This window comes from Bombus fervidus, chromosome 2 (assembly GCF_041682495.2).
Source record: "Bombus fervidus isolate BK054 chromosome 2, iyBomFerv1, whole genome shotgun sequence".
Taxonomy (NCBI): domain Eukaryota; kingdom Metazoa; phylum Arthropoda; class Insecta; order Hymenoptera; family Apidae; genus Bombus; species Bombus fervidus.
In genome coordinates this window covers 19,643,534-19,670,147 of record NC_091518.1, presented here as the reverse complement: position 1 = coordinate 19,670,147, position 26,614 = coordinate 19,643,534, and the positions used below count along the sequence as shown (strand labels likewise).

The window sequence follows — 26,614 nt, the reverse complement described above, 5'->3', positions numbered from 1 at the left end:
AGTGTCGACTACTTATTGAAAGAGGACATCCTGCATCATTGCTCGCTTATTCTGATTGGTTATTCAGAGCAGTTATGGGGAAATGTTTGCCACATGTAGATTCCTATCTGCTGTTCTTGTTCCTAGATCGTACGATTAAAAGGGGTTTCTCGATTCAAATATTGACACGAAACACAAGTGAGATTGGAAATAATTTAAAAGAAACAGAAACTATGAGCCTTATATTAAAATATAACGAATCATTTTACGATATCTTACTTAAATATTTTACAACGTTAAGTGAAATTACAAACATTTTTAAATTTATTGCCACTACTGGATTTATAGTAGTTGTTTCTTTTATACTCAATTACATTCATGGTACATACATTTTGAAATTTCAAACTTCTGATAGCTGATAATTGCATGTAAATTAAAATCTTATTAATTCAGATCTTTTTATATATTATATTCAGCTCTGTATATAGATTATAGATAAAAAGAATGTTTTTAATATCTTAAATTTTGCGTTTGAATTGCAGATTATCGTTCTAAAAGAATCACGAATGAGTCGAAATACAACTTATTAGAATTACAAAAGTTTAACACGTATAATCGAGTAATTGCCAGACATCAAAGTATTACCAGTCATAAAGAAATGTTAAATGCTTTGGAATATGCGACTGATGTAAATTGCTTATCTATTAAATATCGTTATATAATATGAGTTATACTGTAAATTATTAGATATAAAATTCTGTATGAAAAATATTTCTAAACATATTTATTTAGTTCTTATTATTAACTTTATTTTATAATGCGTCATATTTATAAAATATATAGAATTATATGTATTATTTCTTAGAAATGTTATGACAAATATTATGCATTAAAATGCATTGATATAATAGTAAATTGTCCACAATTGGTAAATGTAAAATCTCTACCTTATGGTTTAACACCTTTCCACCGTGTCTGTTTCCAAGGTCATAAATGTTTAATTGCTTTTATGTTAGCAAAGGGTATGTATAAAATAGAATAATAACACAAAACAAAATTACATTATACATAATATAATTAAATATTATAATACACATAGGTCTCTTTCATTTCTAAATTTGCATATAGGTGCTGATCCTTCCCTTGTCACAACAACAGGAGAGAATGCTTTATGTATGGCTATTTATTATTTTCTTAATAATTCAATGGACGATGACTTTTCTTGTCTTGAAATGATTGCAGAAACTGGTTAGTTATTATGAAAACTTAATTTATTTTACCAACATATTTGGTATTTTAAACATAATATTTTCTACTTTCATAGGATGTGGATTTGGCTTTGAAGACAAATGGTACAATAACTTATTAGAAATGGCATTTAATAATAATAACATAAAATTAGTACAATGGATAATTTTACATCACAAACTCTCCTCACACAAGTCCTTGCGTTGTTTTTCTACACCACCAATATGAAGGAATTATAAATTTAATTAAATATTATGTATATATATATTAATCATTATTTTTATTCATTTACGTATATGATATATAAAACGTAAGTTATGATATGATATGATATAAATTACAAATACAAATTAAAATATAGGTTATGAATGAAAAACGCAATATTTTGATTAATATTTGTTAATGTTAATTAATTACTTAATGTTTTTCACTAGAAATTCTTATTACTTTCAAAAATTATAAATATGTACTATTATTATTTGTAACAAAACCAATAATAAATTAAAAATTGAATGACAAAATTAAAAAAACTGATAGTAATAGGTTTGAGCATTTGTAATTACGTGTATATACTAATACTTTATATACTATTACGTGTATATGCATGGCAACTATGTGAAGATAATGAATATCCTAACACAGTTATATTCTTGATGATAAGAGAATTTTTTCATATGTTACAAGTAATCATGTGCAAAAGTTTAATATAATAAAACACGCATGAGCATAGCACAACAATATATGTTACATTTGAACTATCATCAAAAGATAAGGTTAAAGTTTTAGAAATTCTGTTACATGATGGCAAATACCGGTTTATTAGTTTTAACAAATCCTACAAAAGTGATGAAATTATTACCGATGATAAAAAAACACGTATTAAAAACTTTATATATCCAATATTTTCCAGAAAAGAATATATTTCTTTCTGGTAATCAAATGATTACAAATCCTCAGTGGGGAATAAGTCGTTACACTCAAATCGTTACTGATATTTATATTAATACATCTACTATATTTTCTCCACTTGATGTTCGAGTGTTACTTACAAGTATGAAAAATCCTAATATATCAGTAATAAATACCAAGAAACCTGTGGAAATAGTTATTTTTGATAAAGCTTGTAGTAAAAGAGAAGCTGACACATTCATTCAAGATTATTTAGCAAACACTTCCATGGGTTGTAGTTTTATTAATTTTACTGATGATCTAAATTCAGGAAAGTTAGATAGTATAACATCTTGTGTTAATGAAGAAAAAACTTACAAGAATGTAGTACTTGGTGGTACATTTGATCGAATACATAATGGACATAAAATATTTTTAAGTGAAGCTGCATTGCGTTGTACAGAGAAACTTACAGTTGGTGTAACTGATACAAATATGTTGTCTGGTAAGAGTATACAGATAAATATAAATTGTAAGAAATGTAATTCATATATTACTGATTAATAAATTATTACAGAATTTCATAAATGAAAAGTTTTTTTATAAATTAAATCTTGCATAATCCTTAATATTTTAACTAATCTACTGAATTAAATTTTCAGCAAAATTATTATGGGAACTGATAGAACCTTGCTCTATAAGAATTTTAAATCTCAAAGACTTTCTAGAAGACATAGATCCAACTATAACGTATGAAGTTATGGCCATAAATGATATGTACGGACCAACTAAATATGATTCAACATTTGAGATGATAGTAGTTAGCGAAGAAACAAAACGTGGTGGAGATAAAGTGAATGAAATACGTGAGAAAAATAATTTAAACAAATTAGATATTCATGTTGTGAAATTAATAAATGATGAGAATCATAAAGAACATGAAGAAAGTAAAGTCAGTTCTAGTAATCAAAGAATACGATTATTGGGAACAAAACTTAAAGCTCCTGTATGTATTATACTAAATTGTATTATACAAAGTTTTTAATCATATTAACTTTTTAGCAAATAGGGAATAAACCTTTAAAACCTTATATCATTGGTTTGACTGGTGGTATAGCAAGTGGAAAGTCATCTGTAGCTGAGAAACTACAAAAATTGGGTGCCGCACTTGTCAATTGTGATAAAATAGCACATGATTTATATTTACCTGGTAAAAAGTGTTTTGATACGATAATTGAAAATTTTGGTTCCACTATTTTGAAACCTGATGGATCTATTGACAGAAGAGCACTCGGAAATATAGTATTTAATGATCAAGTAAACTTTTATTTATTTCATATTATTACTAGTACCTAATATTGATATTTTTGGGCTTATATTTTAAGATATAAATCTATTTATAGACACAATTAAGCAAGCTAAATAAGATTGTTTGGCCCATAATTTTAGAAGAAGCAAAGAAACAAATATATGATTTCAACACAAAAGGATTTGATGTAATTGTAATGGAAGCTGCTGTTTTAATTCAAGCTAAATGGCAACATGAATGTCATGAAATCTGGACATGCATTATTCCACAAGAAGAGGTGAACTTTTAATTTATAGATTAAATTTTATAGATTAATATTTCATGTTAGAGTACTTTTTGTTAGTCAAATTTAGAACTTCTTTGTTCTTTTATTCATAGGCTATACGACGAATAGTAGAAAGAAACGGATTAACCGAAGCTGATGCAAAAGTAAGAATTCAAGCTCAACCAAGTAATGTAGAACAAATCAAAGAAGCAAATGTTGTGATATGTAGTTTATGGAGTCATAACATTACCGAAGAACAAGTGCAGAGGGCATGGAACGAGTCAATGACATTTTTAACCAATCAAGCAAAAAGTTAACAGAAATTATGTTAGTATAAAATCATAAATATCTATTAAAATCCTTATTATTTGTTTGTATAAAATATAATTTTTAATAAGTTGTGCTAATTCTAAATTATATTTAGGTAAATTTGAAACGTAATTTTTCCCATATTAATTGAAATGATTAATATGTCTTTAATCATAAAAATTATTTGTATGAGAGAATAAGATTAGTTTTAAGAAATAAAAATTTGGGGAGGGGAAGTATATTTAATTATATTATTACAATGTGTACATATTGCGCAAACAAAATAATGTTATATAATAGATCTAAACTTTTATATACAATATATAATATTTACGTGTAAGTATGCTATAATTATAATGCAAGGAATGTGAAGGTACATAAATATTTTATAAAAAAGATAATAATTGATTTTCTTACAATAAAATGTTCACGTCAAAAATAAATTGTTGAATATAATTCCTAAAAACAGATGATAAAAATTTATTATGCTATATAATATTGAATAATATTATTTTGCAAACAATATGTTTTCATTTAAAATATTTTTATCTTCTTGATTTGTATAATGATGCATTTTATTAAGTATTGTACTTATGAATGATGCAAAATCTGCTTTTAACTTACTTCCACCACTTTCTGTATTACATTTAACATGGGATACTTTCATAAATGTTGAAGCTGTTTATATAAAATAAAAATATATAATTTTTTTTTAATATTACGATTATTAATATTATAGGTCATAGGTACTCACAAATAATTTTTGATATTTCAGGATTTTTTTTTTCTGGGTCATAACAGAAAATTGCACATCTATCTGGATCTAATTTTGTTTGATCAATAAAATAATCATATAATTGTTGAATTTCTTTCAAACATTCATTCGATTTTTCATTATATACAAGTATAACACCATGCACATCTTTTCTTATAGCTGGCCAACAACTTTCAAATCTGAAATATTTTTACAGCACATTACATATATTACATTATTTTTTTAATAAATAAAGTACTGTTTATATATACTTATGATCTCCACTACAGTCCCATAATTCAATATCTTTTGTAATATGCTTATTATTCACATTTATATTTTGTACTTCGAATTCTAATATTCGAACACCTTTAGTTGGATGATAATCATAGGGTATTTCTGTAGCATCAGCAAGAAAATTAGATATTGTTGTTTTACCACTCTAAAAAGTATTTTTTAAATAATTGAAATTTTAGAATTAACTCAATTTGTATTTTTGTATACATTATAGATATACATATTGATTACAAGTTCTATTTAATACTACTTTTATATATAGTAGGTGAAACAAACAATGCAATAAATTCTTGCATAATAAAACAGTAATTACATAAAGATTATACAACTGAAATATTACCCTAATAGGTCCTGTAACAATTATTTTTAGTGGTTGCATATTGTATGTGTACTTTAATTTTATGTAGATACTGTACTTGAACCTAAGTGTTTGGAAAATTGTCGCCATAACAACTACTTATATTTACGTACTTTATAGTTTAATCAGCTTTCTAATAATAATATATTTAAATTAAAAATTTATATTTCGTTGAAAATAGAAGAGAATTTGTATTTTAATGCATGATAAATATTGGCAAACATAAAATTTATTTATACATGTCAATTTATTATGATATATAAACATCATTTGAATATAATAAAATAAGAAACATTAGATACAAAATAAGGATATATTACATATTAACCGTTTTAGTGCCAGGGGTTTTTAAGAATCTGTGTCTTATTGTGCCATGCAGCGCGATAGCGCTTCAAATTGACGATCGTGACCAAACATCGCGACACAATTCACCACAGTACGCAAACAGCGCGATCGCGCTGCGTGGCGCTAAAACGGTTAAAGTACAATTTTCTTAAGGAAAACAGATTTTCTGGAAAAATGCAATTTGAATTACACTTTCTTGTTAATTATATATTTACAAATACTTTTACATTATTATCATGACTATTATCAGTAAAATTTTTAAGTAAAATTTGATTACACATGAACTATTAATAAAAAATCACATGGTTATGAAATACAAAAATGTGAAAGTTGAAGCAAAATAAGATATTAATGTAATTTGATCAAATTACATGATAAAGAAATTTATTGATAATTCTAATATATGCTATTTGCTATTTATATCATAATGCAAAGTGTATAAGAAAGAATATTTCCACAAATCTCTGATTTTTGTAATCTCTGATATGTAGTATTTTGATATTTAAATACTACATATACATAACGGGATGTGTATAAATGAATTCGTTATTGTAAATGAAGAGACTGGAGAAATGGATTGTATTTCAAGGCCTTCTATCAGAGGCGACGCGCAAGCCGACTACGGGAGGAAAAACGTACGAATCACGTGACAAAAGAAATTAGCTAAAAAAGGAAGGAGCTTTTGCTATATTTATCCATTTAAAAGCTGCATTTAATAACGTGTTTAGGGAACAATTATAGATAATTATGAGAGGAAAAGAATTAAGAAAGATTTGGTAAGAAGAATAAAAGAAATATATGCGAAAATAAGAAATACAGCCAAAGTGAAAAGTGGTCGCAAAAAGGGAGCGTTAGGGGTACTGTCTCTTGAACAAGATGTTATTTGTGATTTTCATCTCGGTTATAAAAGAAGAATCGAAGAAGGGGCAAGTAAGAAGACCTGTAACTCGTAATAAGAAAAAACAATTTTGGTCATTGGATTATGCCAATGAAATGGAAAACAGTTGAAGGAGTAATAGTTTTCAAATATTGGAGATATTTTTAATAAAAATGAGAAAAATATAAAAGAGCTGACAGAATTGATAAAGAAGGGTAACTTAACAATTAGCCAACCGAATAAGGAGATCTCCCCTCTGTAAAATACATCGCTGCGTGACCAAATGGAATCTCCCTTTTTGACTTCTGCAACGCGTTTTCTTTTTTTTATTATCAGTTATTGTTTACTTGGAATTGTTCCCAATTAATTGCGCCACTTTTTATGCTTTTATAAAGCACAGTATATAATAAAATACACCAATTTAGTACTGTTAAAATTAATTAAAAAGTTACGACTAAATAAAATTATAATCGAACGATATCACATTGTAAAAAAATACTAAAATGCATTGTGAATTTTTAACTTCACGTTCAAGTCGTGTTATTTATCTTTAGTCATCTTTAATGTTTGTAATTTTATCTATATTTTTTTTATGCTTTCAATATATACTTATAATTTAGAGAAGTAATATACTTATAATTAAAATAGAAGGAAAGAGATGAATTAAGAAGAATACAACTAATATTTAAAATGAACTTTGGGATTAGACGGGCGGATTACATAACATTAGAAGGGATCAAAAATTAGAAGATGAAAGTATGTTTGGACTTTAAAACCATCAAATATGAAATAAAGGCAGAAGAGGTAACGAGAAGAACCTTAACTAAGGAAGTATTAAAAGAGAAAAAGAAAGAAACAAAAACGTCCGAATGTCAAATAAGTAAAGAGAGATAATTAAGAAGATTTGAATATAGTCAGGAAAGATTGGAGTATTTAAGTACAAACGAGAAAAAATGCATTCTTAGAAAATGTATGAGAATGTATAACTTCAAGAAGAATTATTCTTAAATTTATTAGGATAATAAATTCTAAGTTTGACTGTAGATATAAAGATTTGAAAACAGATGGGATACCAAAGCACTTAGTTAATAAAGGGATGAAAGGAAGCCAATAAGATTGATACTTAGGATGAGATATGGAAATTTGGAAGAATAGAATACATAGGTTTTGATATGATGAGAAACACAGAGTACATATGCTCGGCGGGGGAGCCCAGGGGGTTGAAAAAAGGCAAGATTTGAGATTTTAACCCAATAGAAGTTCAAAAGAAGACAAATAAGAGTAAAAAAGTGCAATGGAGCAAGACAATAGAAAATAGTTTTAGACGTAGTTAGTTAGTTCAGTTGAATTTTAGTTCTGTAAGTCAAACAACCAAGGTCGTTTTCAAGGCCGTTGGACTGAAAAATAAGATATACTAAAAATAATGTATAAATGAATTCTACATTTTTATATATTTAAATCTTTTTCCTCGTTGCAATTCTCAAATTTTTCGAATGTCTTCTGTAATATGCTACAATTCACTCAATATATGAATTAAAGCAGTTAAAGTAAAATGAATAATAGTATTATTTTATAATATATTACAAAAATTAATGATGTCTGTATGATGATTTAAGCTATTGGTTGGTCCATTACTGATGAAGCTTCATCTGGATAATTTAAACCATACAAAGCAAGAAGTGCAGATTTTGCTGCTATTTTCTTGGCATCCTTTTTGTTCTTTGCTGTAACATACATTTATTTTTAATCCAACATAAAAGAAACATATAAAATAAAATCATTAATTTGCAATTTGCTATAATATACAACACATTTTTTATATTGATGTATAAAATAAAGATATAAATGCTTAAACTAAAATAGAAATCACATTACCTGTTCCTGAATACTCAATACCATCAATATCAACAGCAAGAGTAAACATTGTATTTGGTGGATTACCAACGCGATTAAGTTCTACATATGTTAAACCTGGTCTCATTTGATTTAATAACATTACAGGATGTATGTTTGTTGCATTAGGTGGAAGTTCTTTCTGAACTGGAGTTTTCTGAACATGAGAAATCTCTCTTTTAATTCCTTTAACAGGTGACGGTAATCCTGGTCTTGGAACTGGAACTGATGTTCCTTGATTATGCCATTCAAGGAAAAGTTTATACAATGCAAAACTAGCTAAAGAGCTCCATGGAATTTCATCACTTTCATCAACATTAGTATCCATTGGCGTTACACCTTCTTCATTATTTTCCTCTTTTAATATAGTAGATGAATCCACAGATTGAACTGATTGTCCATCTGATTCAGCATCAATACGTGCTTTCATAGATGCTGCCGTCATTTTTTCAAGTAATAATGCTTTCAATGCATTTTCAGCAGCATTTTGACGAGCAAGTGGTTTGGATAATCCTTGTCCAACATAAGTTTTACCATCAAGCTATTTTTAATAAAAACAATTATTTTAGGATTTTAGTATTTATAATGTATGAACACACATAAATGTGTGCGCGAGTGCGCGCGCGTGTGTGTGTACACACTAAATTATTCTAAATACCTCTGCATGAACGAGATACAGGGAGTTTGGCATAGGTCCTTGAGTTTCAGGAAATGTGAACTGGACTCCAGGTTTCATTTCATTTAGTACCATAATTGCATTCTTGGGTTGCAATGTCTTTCGTAGACGTTGATTCAAGCGAAGTCGTTTCAGTCTTTTATTTACTCTAACTAAAGGTATAAACTTTATGTAATTTATTAAACAAAAGTATATTTTATTAATTTTTTCCATATATATATATATATATCAGTATATCAATATTCACAATGATTACAAATATGCAATAGCTCAATAGTAATCTATTAGAGCACATAGCAATAGTTTCAATCTTCAAATTTGCGCAGTGGATTATCATCATTACGTTATCTTTTAAATAAACTTAGAAAAAGCAGAACTAAAAACTGCTTCTTAATGATTATTTTAAATACTTACATCCAGGTGCTTTACGCCTCCATCTTGGAAGTTGTTCTTCTATTTTAGTATCTGTATCTTCAGGCACTTGATTTTCATTCTTTGCTTCAGATGTGCTATTACTTGTTGGAGGTGTAGGATTAGAGTTAGTTGTTAAGGGAGATGTTGGAGTAGGAACTAATGGTTGAGAAGATGAAACAGGATTATTTTGTATAGCAATTGCACTTTGTTGCTGATTATGGGGAGGTAGTTTTAAAATTGGTTTTAACCGTTGTATTTGAGATTGAAATTGTGATTGTGATTGTGATTGTGATTGAGACTGTGGTTGAGATTGTTGTTGGGACTGTGATTGAGGCTGTGGTTGAGCTTGGCTTTGAGGAGAATTGGTAATGGATTGTTGTGGTTGTTTAATTTGCTGTGGCAATTGTTGCTGTTGTTGCGGTTTCCCTTGTTGTAGATTCTTTGCTGCTACTTGTTGCATTTGTGGTTGCTGAGATTTGCTATGTTGCAAATTCCTTGCTGCTACCTGTTGCATTTGTGGTTGTTGTTGCTGTTGCTGCTGCTGTGGTTTAAATGGTTGTGCATTTTGTAAACTTCCTTGTTTGTAATTACTTTGTTGATTTGGAGGAGGTTGTGTTGCTTGAAAACTGGCTTGCTGATTGTACTGCAAAACATAGGGTGGGTCGCCGCTACACAAGGAACCTGTACGGTTGTGCTATCCCACCAAGGTCTAGCATCGCATATGCACTTGAAAGCAGTCTAATGCTACTCCCATAACTCATACCAGCCAAATTATTTCTATGGCCTATATTTCCTTATGTATAACTGAATTGAGTTTACATAAAATATAAGTCAAACAACAAGTCAATAAAATATAAAATAGGAAAAAGGAGAGTAAAAGGAAGGTAAGAAGAAGAATAAAGATTTTTAAACCTAAGTAAAAGTTTCATTACTATATGCCTTATATCAATAATAAATATAATTTTGTAACATGTTGTGTATAAAATTTGCTCATGTTTATGAAAACAAACACTTAAGCTAATTGTGAAATAAAATTTAATAAATAATGGAGATTTAAAAGAACAAAAAACTTACATGCGCCATTTTTATATTTTGTAACTATTAAATCATAATATTTCAGAGAAACCTACATATGTAGTACCAAGACAAGTTTATTTTTAGTTTGTACCTAAAGCATAATTACTAATAGTGACAAACAGTTTAGCCTAAAATGTTATGTAAACATCAGTTCAGTATGTTATTAAAAATATGGCCTATGGCAAGCTACGCTATGGGGGTAACTGACGAACTAGCCCCTGGCTGAATAGACCTCCTCGGTATTGTTGTATAGCTACTAGTTCCTGCATTGCAGGGGAGGGGAAAGTAGGGACCACTAATTAGTACATGCAAATGGATGAAATATTGAAAACAACAAATGGAAATATTGAAAACAATAATTACACATTCTAATTATGATGAATTCAAAATATTTCATTCTCTCTCCCTCTCTCTCTCTCTCTCACACACATACATAATTTCTTTCTTTATATTCTTAATTAATATGACATAAAATAAAAAAATAATATGCTTTATAAATGCTGTTATTTGTTATGAAAGATAATAATCTTATTAATATTTCTAAAAAAGTAGATTAGAAACAAACTAATTTAAAAATATTCAATTTAAAAAAGAATTTAAATTTTACATGTTAATATATTTTTTGGACAAAAACGGGATGATTCATTTGAATTAACCAATTTCGCTTTTGTTTTTATTTTATTGTTACTTGTATTATTATTTAGATTTCATAACTCTATTCAAAGTATGATGGAACTAAAGTATCAGATATTGAGTATATTAAAAAGTGCTAAATGTATTTATTTTAAGTATCAAAAGAATGATCAATAACATTATACAAATACTTATTCTTGCATTTATGAATCATTTTGTCATAAATTTCTGGTATACATATATCAAATGATATTAGTGAATATCATTGTATTGTATATCTAATGTATTGTATTGATATATACAACATAAAACTCTAATGTAGTTTAATATTTGTACTAGATTAGTATAAAAAATACTTCCATATTATTTTTATACTGGAAATATTTTTCGTGTATATACATATGTATAAGTTTAAGAAATGCAAATGTGTATTTTATATTTTGTAAAAACAAAAAATGCATTTTTAAATAATACTAATTTAAATTACTTAAGATATTAGTACTTTACATCATATTTTTTTCATTGTATTATGTATAAAATTAAATATATTATATTTTTAACATCTTTAGTACATATAAATAATTTAAATCAATAAATAAATTAAATATAATTATTGAAAAATTAAACAATTTTAAGATTTGGAATACTTAGATAACAAATATTGATTGTGTGTGTTTTGCTTCTTTTGATATATAAATTTCTAAATTACTTAAACAGATTTTATCGATTGATATAATGAAAATAATGTGTTATTAATTTATTTACATATTACATACTATATATGTTTCTATACTACATGTAATTATATGAATCATTTACTTGGCAAATTATTGTTTTCAAAAAATATATATACATATGCTTCTCTTATACTTTTTAAGTTAAAGTTATGCAGTAAAATTATTCTTAAAATAGCAACTTACAGTGCTTTGACCTTGATATGGTACATTTGGATTACTTTGGTTTCTCACTGGAAACATAATTAATGAAATTATTGGTATTTTTTATTGAAATCAATGATAATAAAATCAAGAGAAACACATTCACAGCTTTATAATAAATACAGTGAGTCTCAAAATTATTCACACATACAGGAGGTTAAGAGAAATATGAAAAATGAAGTGATAATAAAAGGATGTTCAGCACTCTTTATTTAAAAAATGTAATATTTAGTCTTTGAATTATGAATATTATATAAAGAACAATGAAATTATTAGTATAGTTCTTGATTCGCACTTATTCAGGTTATAAAATTAATGACACACATGTAACATTCTATGAAAAACAATTAAAGTACCCAAATACTGCTTTATAAACTCAATATAAGACATTACAACAATCAATTAACATCCAATTTGGAGAGGTGATAAAACAAAAAGGATATCTCATAAAATAAAAATTCTAATTATTATTATAAAAAACTATTAAGTTTAACAACATGTGTTGCTAATTTTGTGATTCTAATTAATTCTTGGAATTGTTTCACATTATTTTTTCATAACCACAAATGATAATTTTATTGTTTTTTTCCATAGATTTCTTAGTTAAAGAACAAGAAAACTATATTTTTTAAATAAAAAGTGCTGAGAATACTTTTATCATCTTTTTATTTTTCGTATTTCTGTTAACTTTCTGTATGTGCCAATAATTTTGTGACTAACTATGTATACAATTTTTACATTATTCAAGTTCAAATTAACATGTTAAACGAAAAAGTTCATTTTATATATAAGCATATTTAGAAAAATCAAAATAAATTATAAAAATTATTTTAGAACATCATTTTTAGCATCATTGAGGAAGTATAACGTAAAATTATGTCAAAATATTCATTGTAGGACGCCATTCTTTATAAACCGGTATATAGGTATTGATTTTCTTCTACTACAGCCATTTACATACCTTCAACTATTGTAAATAATGAACAAAAAATATACCATTACATTAAAATATCAAGGCAAACAATTACAAATTTACTGTAAAATTATTTAAAGCTACTTACTATTGGGATAGCCTTGGCTTTGTCTATTTCTTGGATACATGTTTTGAGTTCAAGTTAAATCACTTCAAATATAATTAGTTTCAGGACATAAAAATACTTTTTTACAATACATTTAACTCTGGAACGTAGGGTAGAATTAATTTTTATGAAACACTAATAATATTTAAATACTTTTACAACGTATTCACAAAACTAAGGAACGACTTCCTATCTCGTTACAGAGAAGTAGGAAACAGGGTTGCCGTAACCACTGTTGCCAGTTGCCAGGCGAATTCCCTCATGAGGGAATAATACATGGTGTCACATTAACTCCACTGCCACTCTATACTATGTCATTTATATTATGTGACATGAGTTACGTTCTATGTGATGTAAATTAATTACAGTCAAATATTTTTTTAGCAAAAAGATTTTCATAGTATTTTATTTTAAGAAAGTAAATAATAATTTACTTAATATAAGTTACATTTTTTCAATGAAATTATTTAAAAAAATACGTTGCCTAACCTAATCATAACAATGTAAAACAAAAAACCGCCGTTATTTGTCCCTCCACCTACATTTGTTAATAGTACGATTCATCAAATCATTAGTTCAGTAATTATATTACTTTCCCTTTATTCCCTCGACCTGGTCACGATAACCGTGATCATATAAACAGGTCTCGATATTCACACATACTGAAGCCTAGGGAAAACCGCCTGAAAATTGAGTCGTGATTAATTATGAAAAATCAACATGGAAAGTAAGAAAATTCTTGATTTACGCATGCGTGACATGTTATGAATGCTAAGACAAACACAGAGACGCTCTACTTACCTCTGTTTGTCTCGCAAGAACGCAGACTTTGTTGATAGTCCATGTTGGTTTTTCATGATTAAACACGACTCAATTTTCGGACAGTTTTCCTTAACGAGATTTGTTTATATGATAATGCTTAACTAGAAACTAGGAAATGAGGTTTACTATTGTCGGAAATAGCAAGGGCAAGTCTGTCATATTGATCATTAAGCGCATGTCTTAATAATAGTCTGCGATGTCATAACTTTAATGAAAACAAATTTTTACAACATCATTGTCTTTTCTGTTAATTCGTTAAAATTAAATAATAGAACAAATTTTCATTATGTATTGCGTAAAAAACAATTTTTTATAAATTTAAGTAGAAAAAGTACAAGTTCATGTTGATACTATAATATTGAATGCAAAATTTGAACAATTTTTAATTATTAGTTGTTAAACTTAATTACTAGAAAGTACAATATTCAATAAAACATCTTTTTGGTCAAAATCTTTTAGCTACGCTTGTGAACAAATTCAATTCATATAAATTTACATATAAAAAAAAAGCACTTGAAATTCATAAATTTTAAGAATTAAAAATTAAAAAATATGTATATATCATTAGTATTTTAATTATAGTAATAATAATTGCAATGTATTCTTCAAGATTTAATTTTTTGCTATCCAAGTAAAGTTTTATTATACACAGTATTACAAATTTAAAGTAATCCTTCCATTTCTTGCATAAACTGCATATATGCATCATCTTTTGTTTTAGGTTGAGTAGTTCGTATTGGTTGTGTTTCTGGTATCCTTTCTGAAAGTCTTGACAAAGTACTTGGTTTCTTTTTATCATCCCTTTTCACACGAAGAGAGGTAGGTAAAAATCTTGTAACATCAGCTGCTAAATTCCTAATTTGTGGTTTTGCTTCGATAGTTGTAGTGCTTTTACCATCTTTATCTTTTCGATTAATTAATTGTGGTGCAGCAGAAAGTACATTAGGTGTTTTAGGTTGTGATCCTGTTGCAGATTGTGTCTGCATTTGAGGATTTCCTATATTTGTCATATTTGATAGATTTGGCATTTGCATTTGTGGAGGAGGCATTCTTGGCATACTTGGTGGACCAGGTCTCAACATCCTTGGCATTCCTGGTGGTGGGCCTATAATCACAAACAAAGTAATGATTATCAATTTATTCATTATCTTTATATTGTCAAATCATTAAATAGTGCGTATTATCCTTACCAGGAGGTAATCGAAGTCCAATACGGGGCGGTGGGGGCGGCGGCATCCTTAAGTGTAATGGTGGTGGTGGAGGTCTATACATTAAAGGAGGAGGCGGCAATCCCATAGGGGGCATTGTGTGTGGTTGTGTATGTTGAGAATGAGAATGTGATGTATGTTGATTATGGTTTGATGAGTGGTCTGATGCTCCTGGAGGCTCTAGATCTTCTTCTTCTGTTTTATTATTACCAGATTTATTATTAGACTTTGAATTAGATTCATTTTCTGCTTCCAGTAGTGACAATCGAGCATTTAAATCTTGAGCTCGTTCAGTTTCCCGCTTTTTATGGACAACTTCCATTTCACGCATAAACTGATCAATATCTTGCCCTGCCATAGCTAACATTTTCTGTTGTAGAGTAGTTGGTTTTACTTTAGCTATGTCTCTTTCTTTTTCCTTCTCTTTGTCGCCGTCCTTATCTTTACCATCTGATTCTTGTTTATTATCTTCTTTATCATCCGCAAATCGAATTGTTCTTGATTTTGGTACTGGTTCTTTAGTCTATACATAATTTCATAATTATATAATATTCACATTTCTAAAGTAATAATGTATTTTGAACAAATTTAAACACTAACCTTCTCAGACATATCTTCATCATCACTTGATAGATCAGGAGGTGGAAAAGGTGGGACACCGGGTGGTTCTTTATTAGGTGCTAGTGTAGGTATAGAAGGGGATGTTGCATATGCACTTGTTTTCTTTAAAATACTTGGTGGTATTGGTATGTTCATAAGGGGATGATGCTGTGGTATGTAATGTGGATGAGGGGGATACATATGTGCTGGTGGTTGTGGCATATCTGGTAAAGGTATTTGTGAAGTTAAAGAACCTAAACAGATATAAGATATGTACATGAAGTGAATGAAATTGTAAATAATACCATAATAATAAATACCATAATAAGTAAATACCTGAGTACATTCGAGATATGTCATTACCAGCTGATGGTAATGGAATTTCATCAACTTGTACTTGTTGTGCATGTCTTACAGCTTCAAAATAAGAAACAAGATCTATTCTTCTACGTTCATATTGTATCAATTGTTCTTTTAACTCTGCCCATTTTTCCTGATCATCCTTTGCCTATAAAGAAACAAAAATAAATATATATGTAATATTTTACAATATGTTAACTATCACTGTTGATTTAATCTTACCAATAATTTTTGAAGAAAATTTATAACCATTACATAGAAAGTACTTACATACATTTTTAAGACACGATCTAAGGTCTCCTTTAATTTCTTTCGTTTATCTTTCAATACTTTCTCATTAAGTGGCGGTGGCTGCATGACATTATATTCTAAAAATTATATGCACGTACGTGTTATAAAATTAATAATGTTAACGATTCATAAACTATCAAATATTTTACTGACCCATTTGATCTATTTTTTCCATTTCTTCAATAATCTGAGCAGGATCTTTGCCCTTTAAAACAGCAGCACGTACTAACTGTCTTTGTTTTTTATTTTTCTTTAATTCTTTTTTACGTGCTTCTTTACCTGTAACAAATTTGTAAGTAATAAGTTATAATAATTAGTAAATTTATGGCTTTTAAGTAAATTGCTTGGTTATGTTATCTACTAACGTGCTTGATCAGTAGGATTCATATATTTCCCACTTTTTGTGGTATTTATTGAACGGCGACCCATGTTTTCTCACTTAAAAAAACTACTTATGACGTAAATTTATATTGTATTTTCACAATTTTTATATTAAATAAATCATTATTTACATTTGTCGTAACTATAAATTCACCATTAATACTAAGTACATTGTAGACTGAACACTGTACACCCTCTACTGAATAATGCATGAATTATCTGGCGCCAAATTCAAATTGTAAACTAGCGTAGCCGAAGCAATGAACAGAGAGAGTTTATCTATGTAAATATTGATTAATTGTCAAATTATCTATCAGTGATAATTATAATCATTTTCTAATTTACATATTTATCTAAATTATCATAACACATCATAATATCAAATAAATCTTTCGCTCTGCTATATGATAAACTTCAATAGGAACAATTATTATTGATATTAATTAATAACAATTTTTCTTATCGAACCATAAGCAAATTGCGTTTGTTATGTAAAATACGAAGACATAAATAGACTAAATAATGAGAGAAAGGGAGGAATATTGTAAAGCTAATCCCGACATCTGGGCGCTATCCAAAAAGGATGGAAATCATACTAGATTAAAGGTTTCTTAATCTGTAATTAGTTTATTAAAATATAGTTATTTGTATCATATTTAATTCATTTAAATTTGGGTTTCTTTGTATTCTTGCATGTCTCCTGTATGTTATTTTTTAAACCATTTGTTAATTATCAAGTTTGTTTATCCAAAACTTCTAAGCACGACTAGAGTACTTTAGCAACAATCCAATCTGAAATTCTCCACGCAGCAAAGAAATTTTAATTACAGTTGCAGCAATCAAATTTTGTTTACGTTTATTGTTTCAATGGATAGACTATACCAGAGAGGAAATTTCCTTTCTGACTATACTGAAGTTTTTACGGTTTGTCCAGTTTACATAAAGTGATTGGAGAATGGATTAACTTGAGTAACAAATAGGAAAGTAATACTGGTACATTAAAACAGTCTCTATAACATGTCATGTATGTATATTTATGTATGACGATTCAAGAAAATTTGTAACCTTGTTTTTATCACAAGTAAAAGCCGGCACGCTAAGAATTATATGTGATTATTCAGGTATATACTGTGGATATGCCCCTAGTAATACATAAAATATTAACAGTGAAGTACATTCATTTAATATATATATTATATCTATGTGATTGAACGAAATGATATAATATTAGAAAATAATTCTAATCTGATTTAAGCAGGTTAATACTATACTAGTATCTACGTAATTTCGTTTAAATAATAAAACTAAATTTCAAACAATATTTTTATAGTTATGTTACAGGAGAAAATAGAGAAAATGTCTCATATTATTGCACATGATATTGATAAAAAGCCACGGACAAAGGATATTAAAGTACAAGAAGATATTACATTTTATCAAATGGGATTTTCCCAAAAAATTTTGGATGGATTATCTCTTTGTGGTTTCCAAAGACCTTCACCTATACAATTAAAAGCAATTCCTTTAGGAAGATGTGGTTTTGGTATATAATATTTTCTATTTTATATATATTTAATACTTAATATTATATATATTATATTTAGTATATTTTAAGCTATAAGTTATTAATGTATGCGTTAACTACAGACTTAATAGTACGTGCCAAATCAGGGACTGGTAAAACTTTAGTATTTTGTATAATATCACTTGAAATGATTGATATAGATATATCATCTGTACAAGTATTAATACTAGCACCTACTAGAGAAATTGCTGTACAAATTGCACAAGTTTTTTCGTCTGTAGCTTGTGAAATAGAAGGTAAATATATTTCTAAGTTTAGTTAAATTTATTTGTTTGATGAATAATTGGAGTTATGAAATAAAATTATTTTTTTAATTTCAGGTTTAAAAGTTGAAGTATTTATAGGAGGAACAGCTATAGAAAGTGATAAAAAGAAATTGAATAATTGTCACATAGCTGTTGGTGCTCCAGGTAGAATTAGACATTTAATTGATAAAGAATTCTTAAAAGTTGAAAATGTTAGATTATTTATTCTTGATGAAGCAGACAAATTAATGGAAACCAGTTTTCAGAAAGACATTAAGTTCGTATAATAATGAAATATATTATTGACATTATTAAAGAAGTAAAAGTATTATTCACAATAAAAATTTTCAGCTATATCTTTTCAAAATTACCACTAAGTAAACAAGTTATAGCATCAAGTGCAACTTATCCGGGAGATTTGGAAATATTTTTACAGGAATATATGTGTTCTCCTGTTTTAGCATCTCCAGATAACAATGAACCAATACTTGTTGGACTCACACAGTTCATAACAATTGTTCCTTCTCATCCAAATGTTATGAAACAGGTTTGATTTAATTTTCTTGTTTTGTATAATCATACAAATATCAAGTCAGTTCATAAGTTTATGTCCATTTTTATTGCACTTATTATAAAAACACGTGGTGCATAAATTATTATAAAAATAATAAGTAATCATACTAAATAATGGTAAATATATTGTAAATTCATTTTCATATCCTTTTATTGATTTATTACAGTTAAAAATATGCACGAACTTATGGACTTGATCTACTATATTAAATGTTATAAAATTATTTTAATACTAAATTTTAGGTTCAAATAAAAGTAGACGAATTAATAAAAATATTTAACAAAATTCCATTCAAACAAAGTTTAGTTTTTTCAAATTATCAATCAAGGTAAGTATATTTTTATAATTTCTTTTATTTACACTTTTTCAAATAATTAAGCACCATGCATATATATACTTAAAATACACCGTCTTTTACAGAGCCCAATCTGTATGTAACAAAATTAGTGCTATGGGTTTTAAAGCAACCTTTTTTGCTGGAAATCAAGATATGAATAAAAGACTTGAGGCCATTAATAAATTAAAGACTTTTAAATGTAAAATAATGGTAACAACTGATTTAACTGCAAGAGGTATAGATGCAGATAACGTAAATTTAGTTATAAACCTTGATTTACCCATAGATGCACCAACATATTTGCATAGAATAGGAAGAGCTGGACGTTATGGATCTTATGGTCTCTCTATAACAATAATTGCAGAAAATGAGTTAGAAACATTAAAAAAATTATTAATGTCCATTGGAGGTCCAAGTTTTTATGTACTGAAACTTCCTTTTGATTATCCAAATGATATTTGGAATACTTCTAATACAAAATTTGAGAAACTTTATGCAAAATCTGAAAAAGATGAAAATCAACTTGACATTAAGCCTATCACTACAGCTATTAATGATTTATCTATGAATGCTGCTAATATAGAAATACAGAATAATATAAAGTCAAAAGTTAATGAAACAACAGATAATATAAATAAAGAAGTTACAGAAAATGTGAAAGAAGTAAAAAATAATATAATGAAGTTTTCCTGTTTAAGAAACATGCCTAATTTACAAAATAAAATAAAAGTTAATTCTTTGTTTGTACCATGTATTAATCTGATAGATGAATCTCAATGCATTAAAAAGGAGAAGAAAGAGACTACAATCATATCGTACAATGTGTCTAAGCCCAAAATTATACATAGTTTTACATTGGATGCCTCAATCAATAATCCTTCCAGCTGGCAGAAAAACAATGAAAATGTGATATTTGAAGTTGATTTATCAGATTTACAAGAAGATGATTTATCAAATTCTAATATTGATATGATTATTGAATTTACAAAATATAATTTTCAAAGTAAAAATACAGAAAAATCTTTCCATCATAATTACGTGAATATTAATGTACATTCTGAAGATACCATTTCTAGAAGTACTGTACATAATGAAATGCAGAAACAAGACTCGGAACAAAAAATTCAGAAAAAAAGTGATGTAAATGCTGATACTCTGATAACTATCTCAAATAATGTTCAAAATAGCACAGATGTTTCCATTTTAGAAGAATTGAATTCTCATCTCACAGAATATATGAAAGATTCTAATACATTTTGTGATGAATTATGTTCAAATGACGAGGAAATATTATTGAAACAGGCATTTATTTGGAAAAACAAACTTAATTTTGAAATCAAATTATTAAATAATGTAATGGAAGTAATGAAAGAATCTATACAAAAGTTCATATATCAGAAACACGTTGAAATGCTCAAAGTATTTTATAGAGTACAAAAGAAAGCTCTCTTATGTGTTTATCCAGAAATACGAAATGACGATGAAGTAAATGACACTTATTTATATTTTAGAACTTCTGTAGATGAAAATGTATTAGAACTATATAAAGAAATAGAAAATTTCAAAAGTTCCCATCGAAAATGTAGCAAAAATTTTAATGCATATTTTCCATATCCTGTTGAATTAGATTCATATATGCCAAATCTTATGATCTCCAACACAGACAGAGAAGATTATCTCAATGCATTACGATATTTATATTCAAATCCTTATCCTGGGGAACATTTATTGCAAATAGCTAGTTTTGTGACATTCATTGATGAGCCTAAAAAGTACAATTTAATACAAAAATTAAAAAGTTTAAACAACTCTACAGTTAATGAATTGTTAACAGTAATACAAAGTGAATTATCTAAGAAGGAATCAAATAAAAATGAAAGTAAAGAACAGGAAGACAAATTATTAGAACATTTTGATAGCACAAATCGAGGTGAAAATGTTATTAATTCAAAGGTTGATATTTTACATAAGGCACTAGATAATATTGGAAATATGACTAGTCAAGAAGAAAACGTCTCTCTAAATGATAATAAATGGGATAAAATGAGCAATAACTATAGTTCTGACAATTCTATATCAACTGATTTAGGTTTGGATGATCTTTTTAAAATACAAAAAGTTACACGCCATGAAAATTGTAACTTGACTAGTAGTACATCAAGTATATTTTCTAGTGAAAATGATACCGTTAAGGAACATAGACTGAATGGAAAAGTATATGCGAAAAATAAATTTCGTAGACGGAAAAAGATTCAGAAACAAGGAGATAATATTGCTAAAGAACAATATATTATCAGATCATCTGATAGTACTGATACATATGAAAAACAATATACGTCACAAACGCAATCAGATTTGTCATCTAGATCAATGACAGATCGGTTAAATTCGTCTTTTACGGAAACAAATTTAAGCAGAAAAAATAGTCAGAATATTCAAGATATATTTAATTGTCAAGAGTCTTATGTAGATAATGAACCACAAAGTTCTGTTTCTGTTCCTAGAATTAATGAACATCGAAAGAATAATTCATGTAATTTTTCTTCTACACCTTTAACAAAAAATGTTTCACAGAGACATTTAGATAATGAAGTTACAACTGAGAAAATCAATATTTGTAATTTATATCAACAAAAATCAAAGAAGCCTATAAATTCACAATATTATGCTCCTTTTTATAATTATATGCCTAATGTTCCTTATAATCAAGTAGAAGATTATATGTACGTACCTGGACATTTGTCCAGTAATATATTTTCAGAGAATGTATATCATTTTCCTCATTCATCACGTGATAACCTTAATGAAGTTGAAATTGATCAATTTTTATCATCATTAAGAGAGGAAACAAATCGATTGCATTTAGAACTTTATAAATCAGAAATGCTCCGTAATGCAATGAAGAATTATAATAAAAATTAATAAGATAAAACAATATTATCAATTTATTATCAACATCTGTTGTATATGTGAGGCGCGCATGCAATACACGTCTGTATGTGTACGTATTGTATGCATGGTTGATCAAATTGTAGACTGCGTAATTAAATTTTTTGATAATGAATCTGTGATCAATTAATGGAAAATCATTCTTAAATTAGAAATATATTGTACAAAACACTTAAAATGAACTATGTTTATAATATCCTAATAATTGTGGGACGGTATTCGTGTGCAACTCATTTAACATTTGCTAATCCTTGTTTATTAATTGATATATCCTTAATTTCAATAGAAATCACGATAATATCTTATAAAATGTAAAACTTGTTGATTATGAAAATAATATATTTATAATTATTACTTTCGAAAAATGTTTTGTAGCTTGTATATAATTATATTGTTTTACAATAAATATTTGAAATACATACTGAATTAACTGTTTGATAAGTTGTACATAAAAGTATTTGTGTGCGTTTTTTTTCATTTAATATAAATTAATGTTTTTAAAATATATAATCTTTACATAAAAAACAATTCATCATTCTTCGCGGCAAATCAATTTAAATAACATTTGTGTAATTCAACAAAATTATGTTTCTCTTGCAAACTTGAAATTTATTATTACTGATCTTAAATTATACAAAAGAATATTAATAATATGTAATGTTCACAGTACAAAAAATATTAAGTAATTTTATTTATTCGAATGTCATATAGTGATTGTGAGTTAGAGGGATCAGGTTTCTAAGGCGTTTCTTCAAGGGGAACGAGAAGAAAAAAGCCACCTTACGAAACTCGTCTCGTGAGAATTTGGGGTACGCGCTTGTTGTGTCCGTCCTTTATTCGCAAAATAATCGTTTGAGCAGCCCGCCTAGTATATACTTCAGTCGGTTACCACGTGCTTTCGCGTGAAGGAGTCTCTTAATCGTGTTCGTGAATGTCGTATGGTGTTAATTATTAAATATTTCGTAATTATCTTTTTTTGTAGATTACGTGCGTTCGTTCGTATACATTTAGTGCTTGGAAAGAAATATGTCATTCCCTAGGAAATACTTCAAACGGATCCCGATTTATGCGGTAGAGAGCCACAATGAAGTGAGTTTATGAATGACCAACGTCTTCCTAGTTTGTTTACATCGCAACTTATTCTGTCCAAATTTCCTTGTTAGCACACCAGAGGCGCTACAAGCGTTTCAACTACCAATGACGAATTGGTCACGTGATCAAAGGCGTTGGAAATTAAAATCGTGCGATGTTAAATTTAAACGATGGTACAAAATTCGAATTTTTTTGTGAAATTTTGCATTGTTTTATTAGGTGCTACCATTCATTTATCGGTGTTTGGGATCGAAACACCTTCCGTTCGAAGGAAACGCGTTCGTGCATTTAGATTCGCATCCTGACATGCTTATACCGAAAACGATGTTGGCGAACACTGTATGGGATAAAAATCAATTGTTTAGGTATTTTAGATTTTTTATTGTTATTGATAATAAGCTTTATTTTATTATTGAATAGAAGCTGTTAAGAACATTTAATTATTTCTTAAATATACTTTCTTATATATTCATTATAACGAACCTATTTTTTATTCTTTTTATTATTAATATTTGCATATTTCTTTCATTTAACGTATTATATCTTAATATATAAATAAAGTAAATATGCATAAAAGCGGAGCTACTCTCATTTCGATAATTTTTTAATGTGTTCTTAAGGTCACCAACCTGAAGATTTTAATGATAATGGTAAATCGAATGTGTGGAATTAAAATAACCTCATTCTGAAAAAAATTTAGTCTAACTCAAATTCATTTCTGATTAAATTAAAATTAGATGTGGGTTAGATTAGGTTTTGTTGTTAATTTTGTTGTATTTCGTTGTCATTCGTTGTTATCAGTAATCGAAATTAATGTAGAATATTTGGATACAACGATATGTTCTGTACTAATTGTGAGTCATCTTTCCTCGAGTTCTTTTTCGATTTCAGTAAGAAAGGTAAACAATTAAGGAATCTGGTTAACTACATTATATTAAATGCAAATAATGTGTAGAAAATTATATACTTTTGAGTAAACACTTTTTTGATAATAATTCTTTCATAAAGCGACCCCAATTAAAACCTTCACAACACTACTCAGGATGATGACAACATATATATTAAAAGATTATCGAAATTAGGGATAGGCCTTTTTCATAAATATTTTCCATAAACAAATACAAACAAATACATCAAAAAATATTTTGGACGACGTATCGCGTTAAACAGTTTAAATATAAAAAGAAAATCGAGTAGGACGCTATATTAAAAAAAATTTGTACGTAGGAGGGACGAGGACATTTTCAATTTCAATAATTTTTGAAAAAATAGGTTCGTAAAATCATTCTTGAAATTAATTTTTACATTAAAAAAATTATTTTTTTATTTCTAAATTTTAATCATTTATGAGATACTAAATTACATATCTTCACCAATAGTGAAATTAGCATCGAAAATTGGATGTTGCCTGCTGCATATGCCGGTCACTTTAAGCACCTGATCTGGGTCAAACCACCGTGGGCGAATCAAATGGTCGATGGCGTGATAACCTTCTTCATCGGCAAGCATAAGGACAACGGATCAATAAGGTAAGTTCTCATCGCATTATTTTATTTTTATTGCGTGTCAAACTGAACCGTGCTTGTAAATGCACCATGAAAAACTTTGACGCTATAATGGATGTTAATCATTACTTTGCATTTCTACATTGTGTAAACACATGAATGCAAGCAATATATGTGCAATGACCATTTAATGCATATTTTTATCGATATCTATACATTATATCACATGCTAGTAGAAAATAAGCATTTTCGGATATTGAAATATGGAATTTGTGGACAGCCTTTAAAAATAATGGTATTTATAATTATAAACGATAAAGATATGAAAACTTCTAATAAAATTATTAACCCTCCATAGGAAAATTGCATCGTTGACGAGCCAGGCAAAATTTCATCCTTGGATTTCTATTCTTTATAAAAACTCTTTTCTTATTTGCAAATATCTTTTTAACATTTGATAGCGAAGATATTGATAATTGTTCCAGAATCTTTTCAGGTTTTTCGAAAACTTAGAATAATGAAACAAAAGTAGGCTTAGATAATAATATAAATTACCTAGTTTACCTATGGACGGTTAATAAAGAAAAATGGAACTGAAAAAGAGAAAGTGAGACGTTTCGATAATTTAACATGATATTTTTATTTTACAACATGTAAAATAAGAATAACTATAGACCCATGACGAATCGTAAATTATATTTTCTGAAGGCGTGCCAGTTTGATTTTTTAATTACATTGCGCACGTGTCGTCTGATGCGTTTAGGATAACATGCGAAGCCATTCGTACATTGCGCAGAGATTAAGTTCCAGATAAAACAGACATTCACGATGCGCTCATCGTTTGGACCGAGAATTATTTTTCACTTCGTAAAAGCGAGCGAGGGTTAAGTGCCTGCTCCTGTGCCGATTAACATATATGAACATGCTACTTCGTATACATTTAGGATAGCTGTAGCGTAATATTACATGTGTCCTCTCGTACCGAGACAAGCATCAGAAAATTGTCGACAGGTGGTACCAGTTTTGTTACCAAACGTTGCATCTTATTATCGCCATTGCGTGATCTCAGTTTACGTGATAACTTGTTGTCGAATAGTAGAACGGTATAATTAATTAAAACATTATAATCAACACTGTACAAGTATGTAAAATGAATCTGTTACCGATGATAGAAAACAATGAATGTGAAAAATTTCATTTTGACTGAGATATCGTGCTTACTGAACGAATCACGCTAGTGTTGTATACTAGTATTCTTTGGTTGAGTTTTCAAGGAAATAATTTCTTTAAAATTTCTTTAAAATACAAAAACTGTTTCTATACAAA

At 27.9% G+C, this 26,614-nt stretch overlaps 7 protein-coding genes across 13 annotated transcripts; 4 read left to right on the top strand and 3 right to left on the bottom strand.

Annotated features, from left to right (window-relative positions):
- The first annotated feature begins 71 nt into the window (after nt 1-71).
- LOC139997813 (uncharacterized) lies at nt 72-1,548 on the top strand. Its single transcript, XM_072021775.1, has 5 exons — nt 72-360; nt 522-667; nt 845-1,001; nt 1,108-1,227; nt 1,304-1,548. The coding sequence occupies exons 1-5, from the start codon at nt 75-77 to the stop codon at nt 1,453-1,455; spliced, it is 861 nt and encodes a 286-aa protein (XP_071877876.1). The 5' UTR covers nt 72-74; the 3' UTR covers nt 1,456-1,548.
- A 153-nt stretch (nt 1,549-1,701) lies between these two features.
- Ppat-dpck (Bifunctional Phosphopantetheine adenylyltransferase - Dephospho-CoA kinase) lies at nt 1,702-4,237 on the top strand. The gene is made up of 5 exons (XM_072021771.1): nt 1,702-2,620; nt 2,778-3,121; nt 3,178-3,432; nt 3,519-3,701; nt 3,803-4,237. Exons 1-5 carry the CDS (start codon nt 2,026-2,028, stop codon nt 4,004-4,006), a joined length of 1,581 nt encoding a protein of 526 aa, XP_071877872.1. The 5' UTR covers nt 1,702-2,025; the 3' UTR covers nt 4,007-4,237.
- Nucleotides 4,238-4,389: 152 nt separating this feature from the next.
- LOC139997814 (intraflagellar transport protein 22 homolog) lies at nt 4,390-7,241 on the bottom strand. 2 transcript variants are annotated; one of them, XM_072021776.1, is made up of 4 exons: nt 5,390-7,241; nt 5,025-5,194; nt 4,753-4,952; nt 4,390-4,676 (listed from the first exon to the last, which is right to left on the bottom strand). In XM_072021776.1, exons 1-4 carry the CDS (start codon nt 5,495-5,497, stop codon nt 4,507-4,509), a joined length of 648 nt encoding a protein of 215 aa, XP_071877877.1. In that variant the 5' UTR covers nt 5,498-7,241; the 3' UTR covers nt 4,390-4,506. The 2 variants fall into 2 exon arrangements, with proteins under 2 accessions (XP_071877877.1, XP_071877878.1); XM_072021777.1 differs by having other exon boundaries at nt 4,753-4,943.
- Nucleotides 7,242-8,021: 780 nt separating this feature from the next.
- LOC139997812 (uncharacterized) lies at nt 8,022-14,244 on the bottom strand. 2 transcript variants are annotated; one of them, XM_072021773.1, is made up of 7 exons: nt 14,141-14,244; nt 13,322-14,022; nt 12,243-12,289; nt 9,613-10,255; nt 9,181-9,350; nt 8,505-9,063; nt 8,022-8,353 (listed from the first exon to the last, which is right to left on the bottom strand). In XM_072021773.1, exons 2-7 carry the CDS (start codon nt 13,359-13,361, stop codon nt 8,241-8,243), a joined length of 1,572 nt encoding a protein of 523 aa, XP_071877874.1. In that variant the 5' UTR covers nt 13,362-14,022; nt 14,141-14,244; the 3' UTR covers nt 8,022-8,240. The 2 variants fall into 2 exon arrangements, with proteins under 2 accessions (XP_071877874.1, XP_071877875.1); XM_072021774.1 differs by having other exon boundaries at nt 9,613-10,153.
- A 516-nt stretch (nt 14,245-14,760) lies between these two features.
- On the bottom strand, nt 14,761-17,159 carry LOC139997810 (uncharacterized). Its single transcript, XM_072021770.1, has 7 exons — nt 16,986-17,159; nt 16,774-16,899; nt 16,600-16,697; nt 16,306-16,477; nt 15,970-16,223; nt 15,352-15,892; nt 14,761-15,266 (listed from the first exon to the last, which is right to left on the bottom strand). The coding sequence occupies exons 1-7, from the start codon at nt 17,047-17,049 to the stop codon at nt 14,824-14,826; spliced, it is 1,698 nt and encodes a 565-aa protein (XP_071877871.1). The 5' UTR covers nt 17,050-17,159; the 3' UTR covers nt 14,761-14,823.
- A 492-nt stretch (nt 17,160-17,651) lies between these two features.
- LOC139997805 (uncharacterized) lies at nt 17,652-22,869 on the top strand. Of its 5 annotated transcripts, none has more exons than XM_072021758.1 (7): nt 17,652-18,025; nt 18,332-18,544; nt 18,649-18,822; nt 18,907-19,108; nt 19,183-19,378; nt 19,648-19,733; nt 19,826-22,869. In XM_072021758.1, exons 1-7 carry the CDS (start codon nt 18,019-18,021, stop codon nt 22,662-22,664), a joined length of 3,717 nt encoding a protein of 1,238 aa, XP_071877859.1. In that variant the 5' UTR covers nt 17,652-18,018; the 3' UTR covers nt 22,665-22,869. The 5 variants fall into 5 exon arrangements, with proteins under 5 accessions (XP_071877859.1, XP_071877861.1, XP_071877862.1 ...); XM_072021760.1 differs by lacking the exon at nt 17,652-18,025 and adding an exon at nt 18,032-18,167; XM_072021761.1 differs by lacking the exon at nt 17,652-18,025 and adding an exon at nt 18,032-18,259 and having other exon boundaries at nt 18,343-18,544.
- Nucleotides 22,870-23,472: 603 nt separating this feature from the next.
- On the top strand, nt 23,473-25,391 carry LOC139997815 (UPF0489 protein C5orf22 homolog). Its single transcript, XM_072021778.1, has 3 exons — nt 23,473-23,780; nt 24,003-24,148; nt 25,163-25,391. Exons 1-3 carry the CDS (start codon nt 23,718-23,720, stop codon nt 25,314-25,316), a joined length of 363 nt encoding a protein of 120 aa, XP_071877879.1. The 5' UTR covers nt 23,473-23,717; the 3' UTR covers nt 25,317-25,391.
- The last annotated feature ends 1,223 nt before the right edge of the window (nt 25,392-26,614 follow it).